The sequence below is a fragment of the Apteryx rowi genome, unplaced genomic scaffold (assembly GCF_003343035.1).
Source record: "Apteryx rowi isolate R43461 unplaced genomic scaffold, aptRow1 scaffold_14, whole genome shotgun sequence".
NCBI classification, from domain to species: domain Eukaryota; kingdom Metazoa; phylum Chordata; class Aves; order Apterygiformes; family Apterygidae; genus Apteryx; species Apteryx rowi.
In genome coordinates this window covers 1,992,675-2,009,247 of record NW_020447641.1, presented here as the reverse complement: position 1 = coordinate 2,009,247, position 16,573 = coordinate 1,992,675, and the positions used below count along the sequence as shown (strand labels likewise).

General features: G+C 40.8%; 1 protein-coding gene across 1 annotated transcript in view; it reads right to left on the bottom strand.

Annotated features, from left to right (window-relative positions):
• Positions 1-16,573, bottom strand: part of ABCA4 (ATP binding cassette subfamily A member 4) — a 75,514-nt gene that overhangs the window by 20,578 nt on the left and 38,363 nt on the right. The window contains exons 18-29 of the mRNA XM_026057578.1: positions 11,825-12,049; positions 8,890-9,067; positions 7,375-7,506; positions 6,470-6,609; positions 5,508-5,645; positions 5,060-5,247; positions 4,179-4,269; positions 3,363-3,568; positions 2,891-2,939; positions 2,098-2,339; positions 1,546-1,670; positions 155-253 (exon numbers count right to left, since the gene is read on the bottom strand). Of these exons, the coding sequence (XP_025913363.1) occupies positions 155-253; positions 1,546-1,670; positions 2,098-2,339; positions 2,891-2,939; positions 3,363-3,568; positions 4,179-4,269; positions 5,060-5,247; positions 5,508-5,645; positions 6,470-6,609; positions 7,375-7,506; positions 8,890-9,067; positions 11,825-12,049 (1,813 nt within the window). The remainder of the gene's footprint in view (positions 1-154; positions 254-1,545; positions 1,671-2,097; positions 2,340-2,890; positions 2,940-3,362; positions 3,569-4,178; positions 4,270-5,059; positions 5,248-5,507; positions 5,646-6,469; positions 6,610-7,374; positions 7,507-8,889; positions 9,068-11,824; positions 12,050-16,573) is intronic.

Below are 16,573 nucleotides of genomic sequence, written 5' to 3'. Positions count from 1 at the left end.
GTTATTTTTGACTTATAGATATTATTGCCAATGACAAATCTGAAGCATGGGTTCTAGTGAAAACTCAAGCCAATTCTTCCATTTTTCCCTACTCAGGTTCTACTGGTAATATCCTGTTAGATTCTAGCTCAAGGGAGATTAGCTAGCAACTTACGGAAGAGGCTGATTCTTCATGCAGCGATTTCCAAATCCTGGTTTATTCAAGAAAGCATCAGTGAGGGAGATCATCTGCTCACTGCCAGGCTGCTCATTGCTAAGGAAATAGGGTAAGATTTTTCTCTATAAAAGGATTTTAAACTACTATAATGGAATACACATAAGCAAATGGTGAAGGACAACCATATGGCAGAACTACCTGCTCCCCTCCAAATGCTGATAATTGATTTATTTTATTAAGGAAAGGCATGCAAAACCCCCCAACCTTCCAAGACAGTTAATGGGCTAAAGCAATGGCATTACTTCTAACATGCCCCTACAGCAATATTCTCCAAAAAGGCTTGAATCCACATTTTTACACTGTCAGGCTTGTCACACTCAGTAATCAGAGGACAAAAACATATTCTATATTTTCATTTGCTGGGGCCAAAAAGACAATGCTAATAATAGCGATGAAGTACCTGCAGCCAACAGCCTAATAACAATAGACTACTGAATGTTGTTAGTACCAGGTGTTATACAGATATGAATATCAGACTCTGCTTCACACATCAGCATGTGTAAATTAAATTAAATTTCCATGTAAACTTTCAATGTGAAACTCAGGGGTGTGAAATGGGTTCCATTTCAAGGAACAATGAAATGCTTCAAAATTATTGTCTTCAGTTTTGTTGCTTTCTGCTAGTTACAGTCTAGTCTAGGTTTTAAATATTGCTTGTAAAGTTCCTCTGTATTGCACATGTTTTGCCTTGGTGCATGTTTGGCTTTGGAATGGATGAAAGTGAAGGTGAAGCCAGTGCCCAGGAGAGCACAGAGGACTTGTGCAGTGATCTGGACAGAACAGAACTGAAGCTTCTGTGAGGAATGAAAGGAGAGAGGGTGCTAGTAGACAATAAAATTTAGACTCAGCCTAAGCATACAAGTGTGGGGAGAAACAGCTGAGCAACAACATTAATAAAACTTAAGTGTTCTGTTTTCATCTTGTTTCTATAATTTTGCCCAAATATTGTATGAAGTATAAACAAATCTACCACAGGTCAGCAGATAGGTTTGAATCTCATAGTTCTCTAAGATTATGAATAAAGGAGTAGTTCAGTGGCACATCCAAAACAATCAGATTTGGTATTGGATTTACTGTTAGACAGGATATAAACATTTATAAGCAATGAGGTCATGAATTCAGGTAGGAAGAGGATAGTATCAAAGACAGCAGTATGTTTGAGGACTATCGTTTAGACATACTAGCCACTGTATTCCCCACTTGCACCAATTTCATGCTATTTTATGTCTGCTGAGTCCAGTGGAGTTGCACCTTTTTTATACCAGTTAGAGTGAGATGTACAGTGATTCAGCGAGACAGTGATTATTTGACACAGTGATTCCCCTCACCTGAAGAAAGTAAACTGTTGTCCATAGATCCAAGGGTGTAAGGTTAAGGTGGGATATTCTCCAAATGGGGGAATAAAGACTGTAAGTATTAAAGACAGCAACACAAAACTAGCAGGCAGAATAACCTGCAGGAAACATGAAAACATCACACTAAGTTACACATATGCTCTACATTGACACCGTACACAGCTCAGAATATACATAAACAAAGGAGGGACAGCAGGAGTACATGGATGAAACCTGGTTTACCTCCCAAACACCAACTATTTAATTGCCAATGCTTTCAGTTAAGATTCTGGTTGTCACTGAGCTGTATTGTGTTAAAAAGAACATGCTGGGCTAGCAGTGACTGAATCATGAACTTGGTGAGGGTGACAGACTCTGGGCAGAAAGAATAAAAGGCAGAACAGCTGGAACCATAATTAGAACAGCCTTCATAAGGACACTGTTACCCCTTAGCAGCACCTCTGTTGCTTTGCATAGGGATGCTATTAGGAAACATAGTGTTGAGAACATTGTGGAGAGTCAAGAACAGCAATAGTGAGTCAATACCTGGGATAGGAAGTCTTTGCGGCTGCGAGTAGCGTGATGGAACCGTTTGATGAGCAGTGCTTTGATCTGCTGACGTACAAGCTGAAAACCTTTATACTGCCGGGACCCTTTGCCTTCATTTCCATCTCCTGCTACGCCTACTGGCATTTGAGAAGTGTCATTGGTTTCTAGTGGAGTTTGTTCAGCTGTCTTGTTCTCAGTAAACATTTTGCCCAGAGTAGAACTGTTTACTTGAGCACCTCCTACATTAGGAAATGTAGTTAATAACAGGAATTGTCCTGATGAAAAGGGGCTGAGAAGACACTTTATCCTCTATACATGAAGGCAGCACAAGCATTTTAACAAGCTTCAAATGTTACTAAATGTGTACGTTGCATCATGCATTGCTTTAATTACAACTGTTGCAGTATGGCTGTATCCAGTGGCACCATGTAGGTAACACTCCTCTTACTCAGCAGGACAAAAAAAGTTCATCATGTATGTAGTTTATGGACTGATGGTCAGCAAAGTATTTCATACTCAGACTACTAAAACCATTGACACACTGGGGACTTGACATTCCGTTTTTATTTACAGAGTTAAGGGTCTGATCCAATCCACATAAAAGTGTCTCTGCTGACTTCTGCTGTTTTCTCAGATATCATGACAGGCCCTAAAAATAGACATTTGCTGACCAAGTGTATTTTGACAAGAACACCATACAAGGACTGACAGTTCTCACATCTTCTTTACTAGGTGTTCAGAATACAGAACAGCCCCAGGAAAAGTTTGTCAAATATTCATGGATCTCTACCTGCTTTTTGCATTCCAGAGTCAGCTTCTGCTGTGACCTTTAGGAAAACCTGCCATAGACGAACACATTTCCAGATTAGGAATAGTACAGGTGCTGACCTCTGAAACACTATATACTATCCTTTAATGTTACATTTTAGAAATAATTTTGGACACCTTTTCAGTACTCCTGCTTATTACATAACCAGAGGTCTCTTATGAAATATCTCAGAAAAGAAAGAAAGGAACAAACTAAGATACAAAGAAAGACAGATTTCAGGATACTGAGTCATGTTCGATAAGGCTAACATGCAGCCAAACTTGAATCCTTTCTCTGTGCCCATCCCAGTGACTTTGTGTCACAGCAAATGTGACTAGGTTTTGCTGGGCGTATTAGGAATGAGTAAGATTTCACACTTAAGAACAGGAATACTCTTAAAAAACATTTTGGGGACTGATGGTAAGACTGGCAAATATTTTGATGTGTCTGTTACCTCTTCAAGTGGCATATCTGAAACTCCGAAGCTGCTGAGTCCCAGGTCATCCAATGTTTCCTCCAGTTCTCTGAAGAGACTGGCAAAAGATCGCTGTTTAACGTGTTTATTGGGCAAAAGGTAAATGAGTTCCTGACCAATGCTTTCAATTAATTTTGCTCCTGGGATATGATGATGAATTATTTCCGCTAGCTCATTAAGATCTCCTGTGAAAAGTCAAAACAGTGTTCAAACAATGAATATTTAACCATGCTGGGAATGATTTCAAAAGCTGTTGTTTGTACTATACAAAATGGGACTGTTTTATTACATAACTCACAGATACCTCAGTTAATTCTCTACTAGACTTGACCATGTTGTTAGTTATGGCTCTGGAACTATGTAGCAGGAAACTATTTGAGGTCTGTTAGTAAAGCATAACAAATCTTCAGGAACATCTACTTAAGTTGTTCTTTTGGGTAGAAAAGCCAAAAAGACTTTTTCTGAGAGAACCGGTTTCTTTTGCTCTAGATAGGGTTCAATTTTCATTACCAAACTGCACATCTGATGCAGAGGAGTTCAAAACTTGGTCTATACTTAAGAAGCACCCAAACTTCCAGTTCAGCATCTGCACCTTAGATCACACATACATCAAAAAGGGGGAACAGTAAGCAAAAGCCTAAGGAAACCTTAACAAATTCATGTTACAATAAAACACAGGTATCAGAGACAAGTGCTGGAAAAGGAGGCCTCGGCAGCAATGATCTGTAAGATGAGAGCACCACACAACAGGAGACATAGCTGTGTGCTGGAATGACAAACCATCCCACTTCTTACCATCCAGTTCCTGCTCTGGAGCACCTTCTTTATTCCTGCGTGTACAGCTGGAGCAGGAGCAGGAGCACTGAGATCCACAGCTACAGAGGGACTAGCATGGACAAGCAACAGATACAAAGATGAAAGTGCTTCAGATAAATGCAAAGCAGGATGTAAGGGCTGTCAGCCTTTGAACAGCTTGCGTCAGTGAAAAATATGTCATATCTGGAGCACCTTGAACATATTACACTGAGATTCAAAGTCATCCAAGGACTGAATCAAGCAGTGCAGAAAACATAAATTGAGCTGCACAAAGTGTATCTGCTCATTCTAAGTTATACACAAATAGCCAGGGAAATGCAACTAGCAGTGGCCATGAATATACAGATCATGTTTCTACTAAAACTGAAAGTGCCACTAGCAGCAGAAACTCTCCAGATCCCTAATTCTCAAGCTGTGGGAAGTTGGTTTAGATATGGATAAATACAGACTCTCATAGTTTCTGAGCTAGTTACCAGAGAAAAACACGTTTACATCCAGACTACTGCAAAAGCTGGCATCAGAAAGACCCATGTATGGACAAAGGCAACTTGATACATAAATGTTTAGGCATACTTGACTGAACAGAATGAACTACAGACCACTGAGGGCTTCATGTCCACTTATCATTTTCACCTGTCCTCATGAATACAAATTTATAAAGTCAGCAATTTGTTACAGAGATCCTCATTTAGCCATATATCTTTGTGAAGTGTCAAATTTTCTCATTGCTTTCTTCATTTTGAAATCAGTTTTGTCCACAGCCACAAGCAGCACTTGTTTGCTTTCAACCTTTGTGCAGCACATCAATACATGTAAGTATTTTTCAGATTACATGTACAGGGAGGGAGCAGCATACTTACTGCATCCCCTCCACTTCTGGTGCTTTTCATCTTGCGAACAAGGGTGAGATAGAAGCCAGATCCAAAGCAGTTCTTTAGGAAAACTGGAGAGCCTGAACAAAAGAGTTTTCCTTGGGATATGATGGCAACTCTGTCTCCAAGGACGTCTGCCTCATCCATATGATGTGTTGACAGGATGATGGTTCTGCCTAGGAGAAGGGACAAGGAGGACTCTTCAAGGCATGGACCCTCTCTGGAACTCAGAACTGTGCATAATTTATGGCAATTAATGCAGGGTTTTCTCAACACTAGAGCCAGGTCTGAGGTTTGCCTGCTCCATAGGTGTCTGCTCAGAAAATCTTGTTTGCATGTGTTCATATCCCAGCATCAGTGACCGTTTATGCAGCAGGCACGTGCTGTATCTATGACAGATTTTAAAAAACCCAGTTCCTTCCCACAAACCTGTTACCTGAGCGGTACTTTAGCAGAAGATCCCAGATAGATCGCCTGGAATATGGATCAACTCCAGAAGTGGGCTCATCCAAGACTACCACTTTTGCTTCACCAACGAAGGCAATGGCAACAGAGAGTTTCCTTTGCATTCCACCTACCAGAGGACAGGGACACATCCGAGAGAGTGAGATGAGAGCTGCATACATGGCAGGGATGCAATGAACTCAGCTCTTCAGAGTGAGGACAAACTGATCCAAGTAAAACAAAAACCATCCTCCACCAGAAATCTGTTTGCAAATTTTAATAGCTACTTTTTATAAAGTTCAGAACAATTTGCACTTTTTCATTATTATTATTTTTAGAATGCATCACGTATGTGCAGCATTTTCTGGTTCTGGCCAGAAGCAATAGTAGGAAGATCTGGGATTTTTCATATTCTCATGTTAAATTGTCCAACTTTTACAGTTGCAAGTAGGACAAAAAAGTATAAGAACTCCTGGGTGTTTATTCAGATCAGCTTTTGAATATGAATGTGCAAATGTGTCCATTATTACCATGCTATTGCAAATACACTACATACCATTTTGCCTTTAGAATTAAAGGAACTGTCCCTAACAAATAACACAGTATTCCAGAGCATTCACCCAAAGAGTGGAGCAGCAAGATGGTACAATATTTCATTTAGCCTGAAAAAATAAAACATTGTATTTTGTTTTTTCTTATACTGACAGATGTATTTTTTGATATACTCATTAAAAAAAAAAGTCATCAGTACATTTTGAACTTCTCCCATACTTATAAGCAGCAAAAGATTTAGGGACAGATTGTGCCATCTTTACTCTTTGTGTAGTCTTATCCCTTTGAAAATAAAGACCTCCTCGGGGCACAGTGGGGTAGCGGTTCCCACAGAACTCAGAAGATAATTGCCCAAAGAAAAAGAAAAGGCAGCAGAGAAAATTTTGAGAACCCCCTGGGCACCTGACAAATTCTGAGCCTCTTCATTCCTTTTATGGGTGAGGCCCATGTCTTCCAGCATCGTTTCCAGCTCTTGCTCAGCTTCATCCCTGGATCTCCCTTTCAGTTGGGCATAAAACAAGATGTGCTCTGCTACAGTAAGGCTGTGAAATCAGACAGAAAGGCATAGAGCCAGTTTAAATGAATAAGCAGACTTCTTCCCAAATAGCAATAATTTCACTCTAGCTTTATCTTGCTGGAGGAGGGGGACTGCTTTATGCTGGTCTGGATCATAGATGCTCTTTCGGGTCAACATACCTTACTGAGATGTCACAGGCTTTCTTTGCCTTTTCAAAGTAGAACCTGCTACCAAAAGGACAGGTATAGTAGGTGTCAAACCATCCGTTTAAAAACGGGAGTAAATGGGGTGTAAAATGGGAGCTCACACAGGCAGCTGCATTGACGAAGAGAGACTGCTGTTGGGATGAATACAAACTGATGGTAGTGAAGCTGGAAAACACCTAAGAAGGTGATCAATGGTTAGGTGGTAGTGCAGCATGGGCACAAAAGTATCCTCTACTGCACTGTGGGCCCAGATTTTTCACGGAAAAAAGTGGCCTAAATTATAGTGCATGAATCCCCAGGCTGAAGTCTTACAACACTCCACACTGCAAGAGGAAACATCGATGCCAAACAACAGTATCATTTTCTTTGGAAACCTCTTTGTTCTCAACTAAATGAAGCAGGAGAATAAGAAATTCTGCTGGAGTAGGACAACACCTATCCTATGGGAACATTAAGAGCTGGAAGAGGGCTTCTGCAATATATCCACTGCCAGCACACCAAGAGAAACAACATAAGCTTTGGAGATATACCAAGCATGCAGACTAGGACCCGTGCTCTTAAAGCTAGTATAGAGTGATACTTACTGATTGAATAAGATGTTGTACTGAGGGCACATGCTTAATCTCTGCCGAATGGAGTCCATGTGAGTTTGAATATCCAGGCCACCAATCAGCACAGTTCCAGAGGTCGGTGGGAACAGGCCTGTCAGTATCGACCTGGGAAAATAAAATGAGCAAATTCCCACTCACCTCTGATAAATCAGGAAGATTCCTTGCATAATTCCACTAGGTGGAGCATAGTGACTTCTTACTGTGGGACTTGATGAAACAACTCAAGTGGAAACCATACGTATAAACTACTCTTGCCCTGCTAATATGTAACTTTTGGTATGACCTGTCTGTATCGTCCTGGCGTGCATTAGAAAACTGTTTCAGTCAGCCTGGTCTAAGCAAACTTTTCAGAGAAGTTTGTTAAGCATGTTATCCCAACCCTTTGTCCAGAGAGTCTACAATTAAACTCACTGGGACCAAGATACAGAGGAATTGTTTGAGATCTGCATCCGCGCTGACTGAGTCATGCCGTACACCTTTATCTGCCATAAAATGGAAGGAGGCAGAACATTATCTTGCAAATGAGCGGAACCTGTTACTAGAGTTGGATGAATAATGGATTTTTCAGTTCTGAAAATTTCAAAGCAATAGAATTTTTTGTTTGTGGAATAAAAAAAAATCAAATTTACAAAAATTTCAGCAGATTGCAATGTTTTTTGTTTTGGGTCAAACATATTTCCTGCAGAACAACTTAAAAACATTATAAAGTACATTTCAAATAAGTCTTTTTCAATTTAGAAACTTAAGTTCTGGTTAAACAGTTTAGAAACGGTTCAACTGGGAAACATCACAGTGACAAACATCAGTTCTTTCAATATTTAGTGGAATTGTTACACACTCATGAAAAGTTTTGTTCACCAATGAATCCTACTTTGTCAAACAAAGTTTTTGATAGAAAACATTCCATGTTTTATATAAAGAAAACTAAATATTCCTAAAGTTTGGCTTCCTGAGACTAGTGTTGTAGGACTAAAGAAACACTTTAAGTCTGGGTGTGGAACTTGCATATAGGTAACCATTTTATCTAAACAGCATCTCACACCAGTTGGGGCTATATTACCTACTCCTCTGCACACAGGCCAAGAACCAAGACTGACTCAAAGCCAGTTAGCCAGAGAAATCAAGACTAGATTGTGCTGGCTTTCATATCTTCAGCTCTTTCAGCCAGAAATTCTCCTCCCACTTCACCTATTGGGAGTTTGACCATGGAAAATGTGCTTTTGGGGAGAGAATTGCTTCCTCCTCTCTAAACTTTATACTTTCACTTTCTAGTGTTATGCATTTCTTTCTTCATAGGGCTTTAGCTAGTCCAGAATATCTTCTTTTTGCATAGGGGAAGCATTTCCCTGTCTGGAAAAAAACTTGATGTTGTGTATCAAACTAGTTGCAGGGGTGGTACAGTGATAAGGAAAGAGTGAAGAGAGCAGGCCTCAGGACAGAGCAATAGGGCACTGCCCTGGATTTGCTTCTCCTAAAATACAGACTTACATGGTGGTTGTCTTTCCTGCTCCATTGTGACCAAGGAAGGCTGTGATCTGGCCCTCATAAAAAGTAATATTCATCCCATCTACTGCTGGCTTGGACCTGTTTGCAAAAATCTTCACCAGGTTCTCAATGCACACTCCTGGAATCAATCCTGTTGGCTCAGGCTCAAAGAAGGTATTTACTTGAAAGGCAAGAAATCAAGAATGAAAAAAGAATAAAAGGCCATGTTTTGATTCTAGCTTTCAGGATGACTCATTATTAAGGGCAGAGACAACGGTGCAGTCCCAGTAAAATGCAGCATTATGTGCCAGAGCCAGATTCTCCAGTCACACCAGTATCAAACTGAGGCAAGACTACTAACTGCAGAGCAATTTATTCAGACTTACCATGCTATCCATGAAAGAAGAAACAGAACTCAGAATTGTAATGGTCTGTGGAGAGCTAACCCACTGGATCAGATGAAGCTAACATGCTTTCGGTTTTTATTGTGTAGCAGAAAGATTATTTTGGGACTGTTTTCTGTAAATAACTAGATAGGCTGAAAAATTACATTAAATAAGCAGCAGGTTGCCTTTCCAGCAGTGCTGAAATCTGCCATTCAAATCATCTGCCCAGCTGTGCATTCTTTTAACATGACACTTTAAAAAAATAACATTTGTCTTTAATCCTAGTAGGTGAAATTTACTCCCTTGCTGAGGCCAGCTCAAGACTTAGGCAGTATCTAGCATGAGCTCTACATGGAATGGCTTTCTCTCAGGATTAAAAATGCATTATTTTAAATATCACCATCAGGATGTTTTATTGCATCAGCTTCTAGACAAAACAAACTTCCTTTGAAGTAAATGAAGCCCTTGGGCAATGTGAATTATGGGAGCTGAGAAATTTAAACTAAAGACCCTGACCACTTTTGTTTATAAAAAATGCTTAAGGCTTTGTAGGGTGGCTTGTTTTGCAAATGCAGTTTACTTAATTGTTCAGCACCCAGCAGGCCGGTGTGGAGAGCAGTCAATACCATCTGGGTGAAAACAGCCCCACCTCCATCAGTGGCTGGTATGACTCTGTCATTATAAACAATGCCAGGGAAAAAGTCCCAAATATGCTGCATATGAGAGAGCTGCACATACCACAGTGCAGCTGAAATCACTGGACTAGATTGGACAGCTTTATTTTAAATGAAATGATGCTTGTAACAGACCTTTCTTTTGCTTTGTGAAGCAATCTAGATTTCCTTGCACCTCAGTGGATCAAATACAAACTTCCCTGAATTCACAAAAATTGAGATGGAAGCTGACTAGATACTTCTGCATATATGGGAAACTGAGGTACCATCCCAGCTCTTAGATGTACCATGAGCTCAGTTCTCATTTGCCTGCAAGGCTTATTGACAAGTTCTGAGGCAAATGCTCTGATAGTTTCCCCTAATACCCACATGGCACAGGTAGAGGGGTGAGTTCCCTTTTTTGTGGTGATCCATGTTTCTATTCTGATGCTATTCCTTCCATGCAGCTTTGGGCCATTCAGGTCATTCTTCAGAGGTGGCAGCATTTGTGGGGGATATGGATGCGGGCTTTGACGAAAGCTCTGCTTAAAGCATAGCAAGCAGTTAGGACAGATTTATAGTGTTTCTGCCCTGTGCTAGCATTGGACTGCCCTAGAGTTAAGCCCTTAAAACCAGTCTCCAGTTCCCATCCCACTCACTGGAGCCAGCTCTTACGGGAAGCCTTTTTAGTAACTTGGTCCTTGAGTTACACCAGGTCTACTCTTGGCTTCCCCACATGCCTTGCAGTTCCTCTGTGGCTGGTTGAAAGAGAAGGCAAGCTTTTTTTTGTGCAGTGACAGGTAAATCCCTACCTCYGTGGTTGTGGAGCAGCTGGAACTTGGGAGCTGATGAGCACACCACCACAAAGATAAGGCAGTGCTAGGAGAAGATTGGCTAAAGTAACCTTTGCCCTCTGCCTGTCTTGTTTCTTTTGAAGTCCTGTCCTGCTTCCATTCACCCTGAATGCATGTTTTCAGTGCCTACGTGAGGAGCTCTGATGACCCTACTTTTATCTCCAGCTTTCTGAAAGAGTCAGAGTGAGCCCACAGCTGTCTGTAGCTGCTTTTGCTACAGAATCCACACGCATTCCTCAGAGTATCACATGCAGAAAACTCCTCTGGCTCCCCGCAAAAGAAGACGTTGGCCCTTGTAAACAAGGCAGGTCATTCAGCAATTCTTAGATGGTGTATAATGTCAGCATCAGAAAAGGCTGCAGACAGACACACAGAACACTTCAGATAAATCCCTTTGAGACCAGCCTTTCCCTACAGATGCAAGACATGCTGAAGATAAGCAAAAAAAGGGGACAGGAGGGAATAACATTCCTCTCAGCATAAGTATTTGTATTGAATCATGGCTCTATTTAACCCTAGAAAGTCAATGAACATGTCTCTGAGGCTTCTCCTACCAAGAACACTATTTTGCTATAGAGAAAGCCTGCATTTTCACTGTAAAAAATAAGCTACAGAGCACTCCTGGAGGACAACTTTCTTAATGGGTGATAGCTAAAAATATTCTGAGGGATTGTGAATGTAAGTGAACGTAATTGTGAACTTAAGAGGGTAGCTGGGGGAGTCAGTGTCTCTCCTGAGCTTAGCTCTGGCAGTCACATACCCCCGGCGAAATTCAGACTATCCCCTGCTCAACTGCAATGAAACACCAGCTGCGGGACAACCGAGTGCATCCTGCAGGGACAGCATTGCCACACTACAGTGTCAAGAGGAGAGATACTGCCAGGAGAGTATGATACTACTCCACACTTTTATGGAGAAACTAAGGCTAATGCCTGCAGCCTACTAAGTTCTTATAGTTCTTCTGCAATCATTCCTACATCCAGGTTGTTACAAAGCACAATGAGTATAATATCTGAGAAGTACTCAGGTTGCTCTCTCTCCTTACTATTCATTTCATCTTTGTCCTGGACACCTGCTTTAGGCTTCCCCTGCTCACCGGGTTGTTTTTTTCGTTTGTGTTTACATTGTTTGTTTTTACCATCCTTCTGCCCCTGGCTGCCACTCTTTGCTTCTGGCTTTTCAGGTTCTTCAGATTTCTCTGTTCTGCTTTCATTTTTTTCTCCTTCCATGGCCTTCTGGTCCACACAGCCTTCTGATTTTGGACTTTTTTCTATATAAACCAAAAGTAACCAACATTTAACCAAACAAAATTTAATTTCCCCTTATCTCTAGAGCTGCTTTGGGAAAAAGGAGGTAGCCCTAACTCTCCAAGAGCATTAATCAAAGCGTTTTACTCAGGTTAGGAACATAGTACTTGAGGCCTTCTAGTTTAAAATCTAATTCTTAGGAAGGGATATTTAGGAAAGAGGACTAACAAATTTGCAATTATAGGCCCAGAGTAGAGGTGCCTTACTAATACCAGGTACATTTTTTTATATATTACATTTTGTCCATACAGCTCCAGACTATGTTTTTCACCACACTGACAGAAAGGCCACAGAAGTATTTCCCAGCCCGACAGGGAGAGAGAGGAAAAAATCCAAATGAAACTTAAGCGAAAAGCAAATGGCTACTCAGGTTAAGAGACTAGCTCCAGACTAGAGTAAATGAGTTGGTGTCAACTTTTGTGCAAGAATTTCTATCTTCCCAGCTTGGTTTTAGATTTTGCTGCCAAGAAGGAAAATAGTCACACAAAATCACTAATGAGGACAGGCTTGAAGCAGGCAGAAGAGTGTTGTAAGAAGAGGGAGCCACTAAAGGAACAGTTTACATAACAGATGCAAGCTCGTACCCTAGAATGCAACTAGCACATTGTAAGTTATCAGATGGCCTAGGACTTAATTTTGTTGTGGAATTTCACCATAACTTTCTGCTATCAGAAATTTTAACTCATAAAACCTTATGAAATTCCCTGGTGAACAAATAGCAACAAAACAAGTTTGCCTAGTCCTAAAACTGACAAAATGGGGGCTACAGAAGTGCACTGATAGAACTACATTTTTAAAAGTACCAGGATAATTAACCAGCTTAATTTTATTTTCAGCCTTGCATTTAAATTTATCTGACATTTTTATGTCCTGTTTTCTTCCCAACACATTAAACAGTCACGATAAATGAAGAAAATGCTTTGTGTTACTTGAAGGAAAGATACAAGTTGAGAAAAGTTCTACAGCTGTTCATGTAAGCTGAGGTATTGAAGAGTCCTAGTGCTTCCACTAGGTAGGTATCATGTGCCTCCTACAAAGGAATTCATCAGATAGAAGTGATCTTTCTAACTCTCCCTGCCTGAGAAAACTCAAGGAGATGTTTTGCAGAAGAAACATTGAAATAAGACAGATCAAATTCTTATTAATGAGCTTCAGCATGCTCTGAGGCTAGCTAAGATAATCATAGAATAATTTAGACTGGAAGGGACTTCTGAAGGTCTCCAGTTCAATCCTCAAGAATACGGCCAGCTTAAAACAGGCTGCTTTAAGTTTGTTTGCCTTGTCCAATCAAGTTCTGACTATCTCCAAGGATATAGATATCACAACCTCTTTGGTCAACCTGTTCCAGTGTTTGACTACCTTTACAGTGCAGAATTTTTTTTCTTATTTTGAATCTGTTTTCCAGCTTACATCCACTGCTTCTCATCCTTCCACTGGGCACCCCTATGAATTATGTCTCCATCTTCTCCATCAGGTAGGTATAACCAGCAATAATAACTCCACTTAGCCTTCTCTTCTTAAGGCTGGGCAGATACAGCTCTCTCAGGATGTCCTCATATGCCAAACGCTCCAGCTTCCTAATCATCTTGGTGGCTCTTCACTGAGTTCCCTCCAGTAAGTCAATGTCTTCCTTGCACTGGAGAGACGCAAACTGGATAACACAATACTCCAGATGCAGTCTCACAGATCTGACCAGAGGGGAATAATCACTTCTCTTGAACCACTCACTACACTCTTGCTGATACAGCTCAGGATGTAGATGGCCTTCTTTGCTGCAAGGGCAAATTTTGCTGATGGCTCATGTTCAACATGTTGTCCACCAGGCCTTTTCTACAAAGCTGCTTGCCAGCCAATTGGTGTCCAGCCTGTACTGTCATGTGGGGTTATTCCATCCTAAATACAGTACTATGCATTTGCGTTTTTGAACTTCATGAGGTTCCTGTCAATCCATTTCTCCAGCCTGTCAAGGTCCCTCTGAATACCTACCCTATACTCCAGTGTTCCCTCAAATTTGGTATCTTCCACAAACTTGTTGCAAGTGCACTCTACCCCATCATCCAGATTGCTAATAAAGGCATTAAACAGTATTGACCCCAGTGTCAATCCCTGAAGGATGCTACTAATAACTGGCCTCCAGTTGGACTTTGCACTGCTGATCACAATTCTTCAGGCCCAGCAGTCCATTCTATTTTCTACCCACCTTATCCTCCATTTATCCAGCTTGTATCTCACCAATTTGACTATCAGAATACTATAGGAATATATGCTAAAGGGCTTGCTAAAGTCAAATTAAATAACATCCGCTCCTCTCCTCTTGTCCAGTGAGCCAGTCATTTCACCACAGAAAACAATCAGATTGGTTAGGCACAATTTGTTCTTGGTAAATCCATGTTGGCTGTTTCCAACCATCTTGTTCTTCACATGCTTGGAAATTGCTTCCAGAAGGATTTGCTTCACAGTCTTACTAGGGACTGAGGTTGGGCTGACCAGCTTGTAGTTCCCCAGATTCTTCTTCCTGCCCTGCTTGAAGATGGGTGTGACATTTGCCTTTTTTCAGTCTTCAGGAACCTCCCCCAGTCACCAGGACCTTTCAAAGAGGAGAGTGGCCTCACAATGACATGGACCAGCTCCTTCAGCATCCATGGATTTGTGTATGTCCATATAAAATATTCCATTTCTTGCAGATACGAGAAACTTAGGGTTCCTAGCACCACTAGAGCTTGTAATTCATCATTCATATCAGCAAAGCTTCAAAACTTTTTTCAGCCCAGAAAAATAAACTGCCGCTCTCAGTGAAGTTACATGAGGCAGCTGGAGGTGATATGAAAGGTTACTTCTGCTGAAAGATAGGGGCCCTGTGGCCTTCCCACCCATCTTCCCATGCCGGCCTGCTTCTACCACCTGCTTTGTGCCAGCTCTGGAGGTCTTCAGAAACTTCTGTGCATTAATTCAACTCTCAAATCTGACAGAAAAATAATAAAGCAAAGTAGTGGATAGTTTTCTGCTTGGTTTGTGAGCTGAATCAGCTCACTGAAAGTTCTGATAAATGCCAAAGCTAGTGGAAGGGTGGGGATGGTACAACAGAGCTAAGATGGGAGCTGAGGAAGGTATTGCAAAATCTCCCCATTTTTCTCGACAGTGAACTATTAGATCAGCTCAGCTATCTGATATAACATCACCTACAGAATGAACTCCAGGCTTGACTTAGGCAAAATGTTTTATCTAACCAATCTAAAAAATGCTAATAAAAGCTCATAATATAAAAACTTGACATTAAAACAGAAGCCATTAGTTTTTCTGTTGCTGACCTATGTGAGCAACTGAATTTTGGGGGGGTTTACAAGCCGTCTCATGTCCTTTAGTTTGAGTACTAAGAAATTTTGTGCCCCCTTGTATTGGAAATACATTAAAGAGCACACAGAACATGTGAGGCATTAAGTGCAATCAAAAAATGGAAATCTTTTCCTGCTAAAGTTTAGTGTTATCCTAAGTAACTAGAAAATGTTAAAACCCTGTAAGTAATTCTGTTCTCCAACTTCGAGATATTCAAAGGAGCTCTGGTGTAGGATCTACCCAAATTCCTTGGAAAGTCAATGAGATGTAGTGGCTGACATCTTATTTGGGTCTTTGGAAGTTTTTCCATTCATCTGTAAACATGCTCCAAGTCCTCCTTTGTCTCTCTCCTCCTTCCTACACAATCAAGTTCTAATCTGGTGGGCAGCAGAAGTAAAGCAGAAGTAAAACAGATGTAGGTAACAGAGTCCATAATATCTAGAAAAGCCTTTACTATTTTGAATACCGTTAGAGCAAGTCTAAAGGGAAAGCTGCTCATTCCCTTAGAATGCACCAAAATGCAAAACCTTTGCAAAGAAAACAATGTTACAGCCTCCTCCTTTCTGATCAAAATATGTTAGCAGTGGATGTAATATCAGCATGTTTACAGAGGATTAACTCCCTGCTAGTCTATAAGTATCATCCTGAGATGAGACTGCCTTGACAGTGGTCTGCCAGAGCTGAAGAAAGATAAGGAATGGTAATGAAAAGACTCACATTCATCTGTCATTTTGATTGGTTTCACTGTTACCTTGTAAATGTAAGACAGGTTCCAAAACACCACCTTCAGAAAGCATCTATTCCAGACATCAATCATCATTCAGTTTAATTGCTATTCAAATAAAATCACCCAAATGTTGTTCTTAATTACTCCAACATCAATGCACAGAAAAATTCTGCAAAAGCAGGACTTTGGCACTCACTGAAGTTGGTGCAAGGGTGGTGTCAATTTAGATCTTGCCTACCATTGTAAAAACCCAAAGGAAACAGAGTTAAATTAGTGTCAAGCTAGGTAGAAGAGAATCACATTTAGAAGTATGGGGGAGCCCTCGCATATACAAGATCAGTATCACTCATTTCACTCAAATGCTGTGTTGGGCAATGAGAACTCCTTGAATGTCTCTAGATGTGTTGGTTAGAGAGTGAGGGCTTTG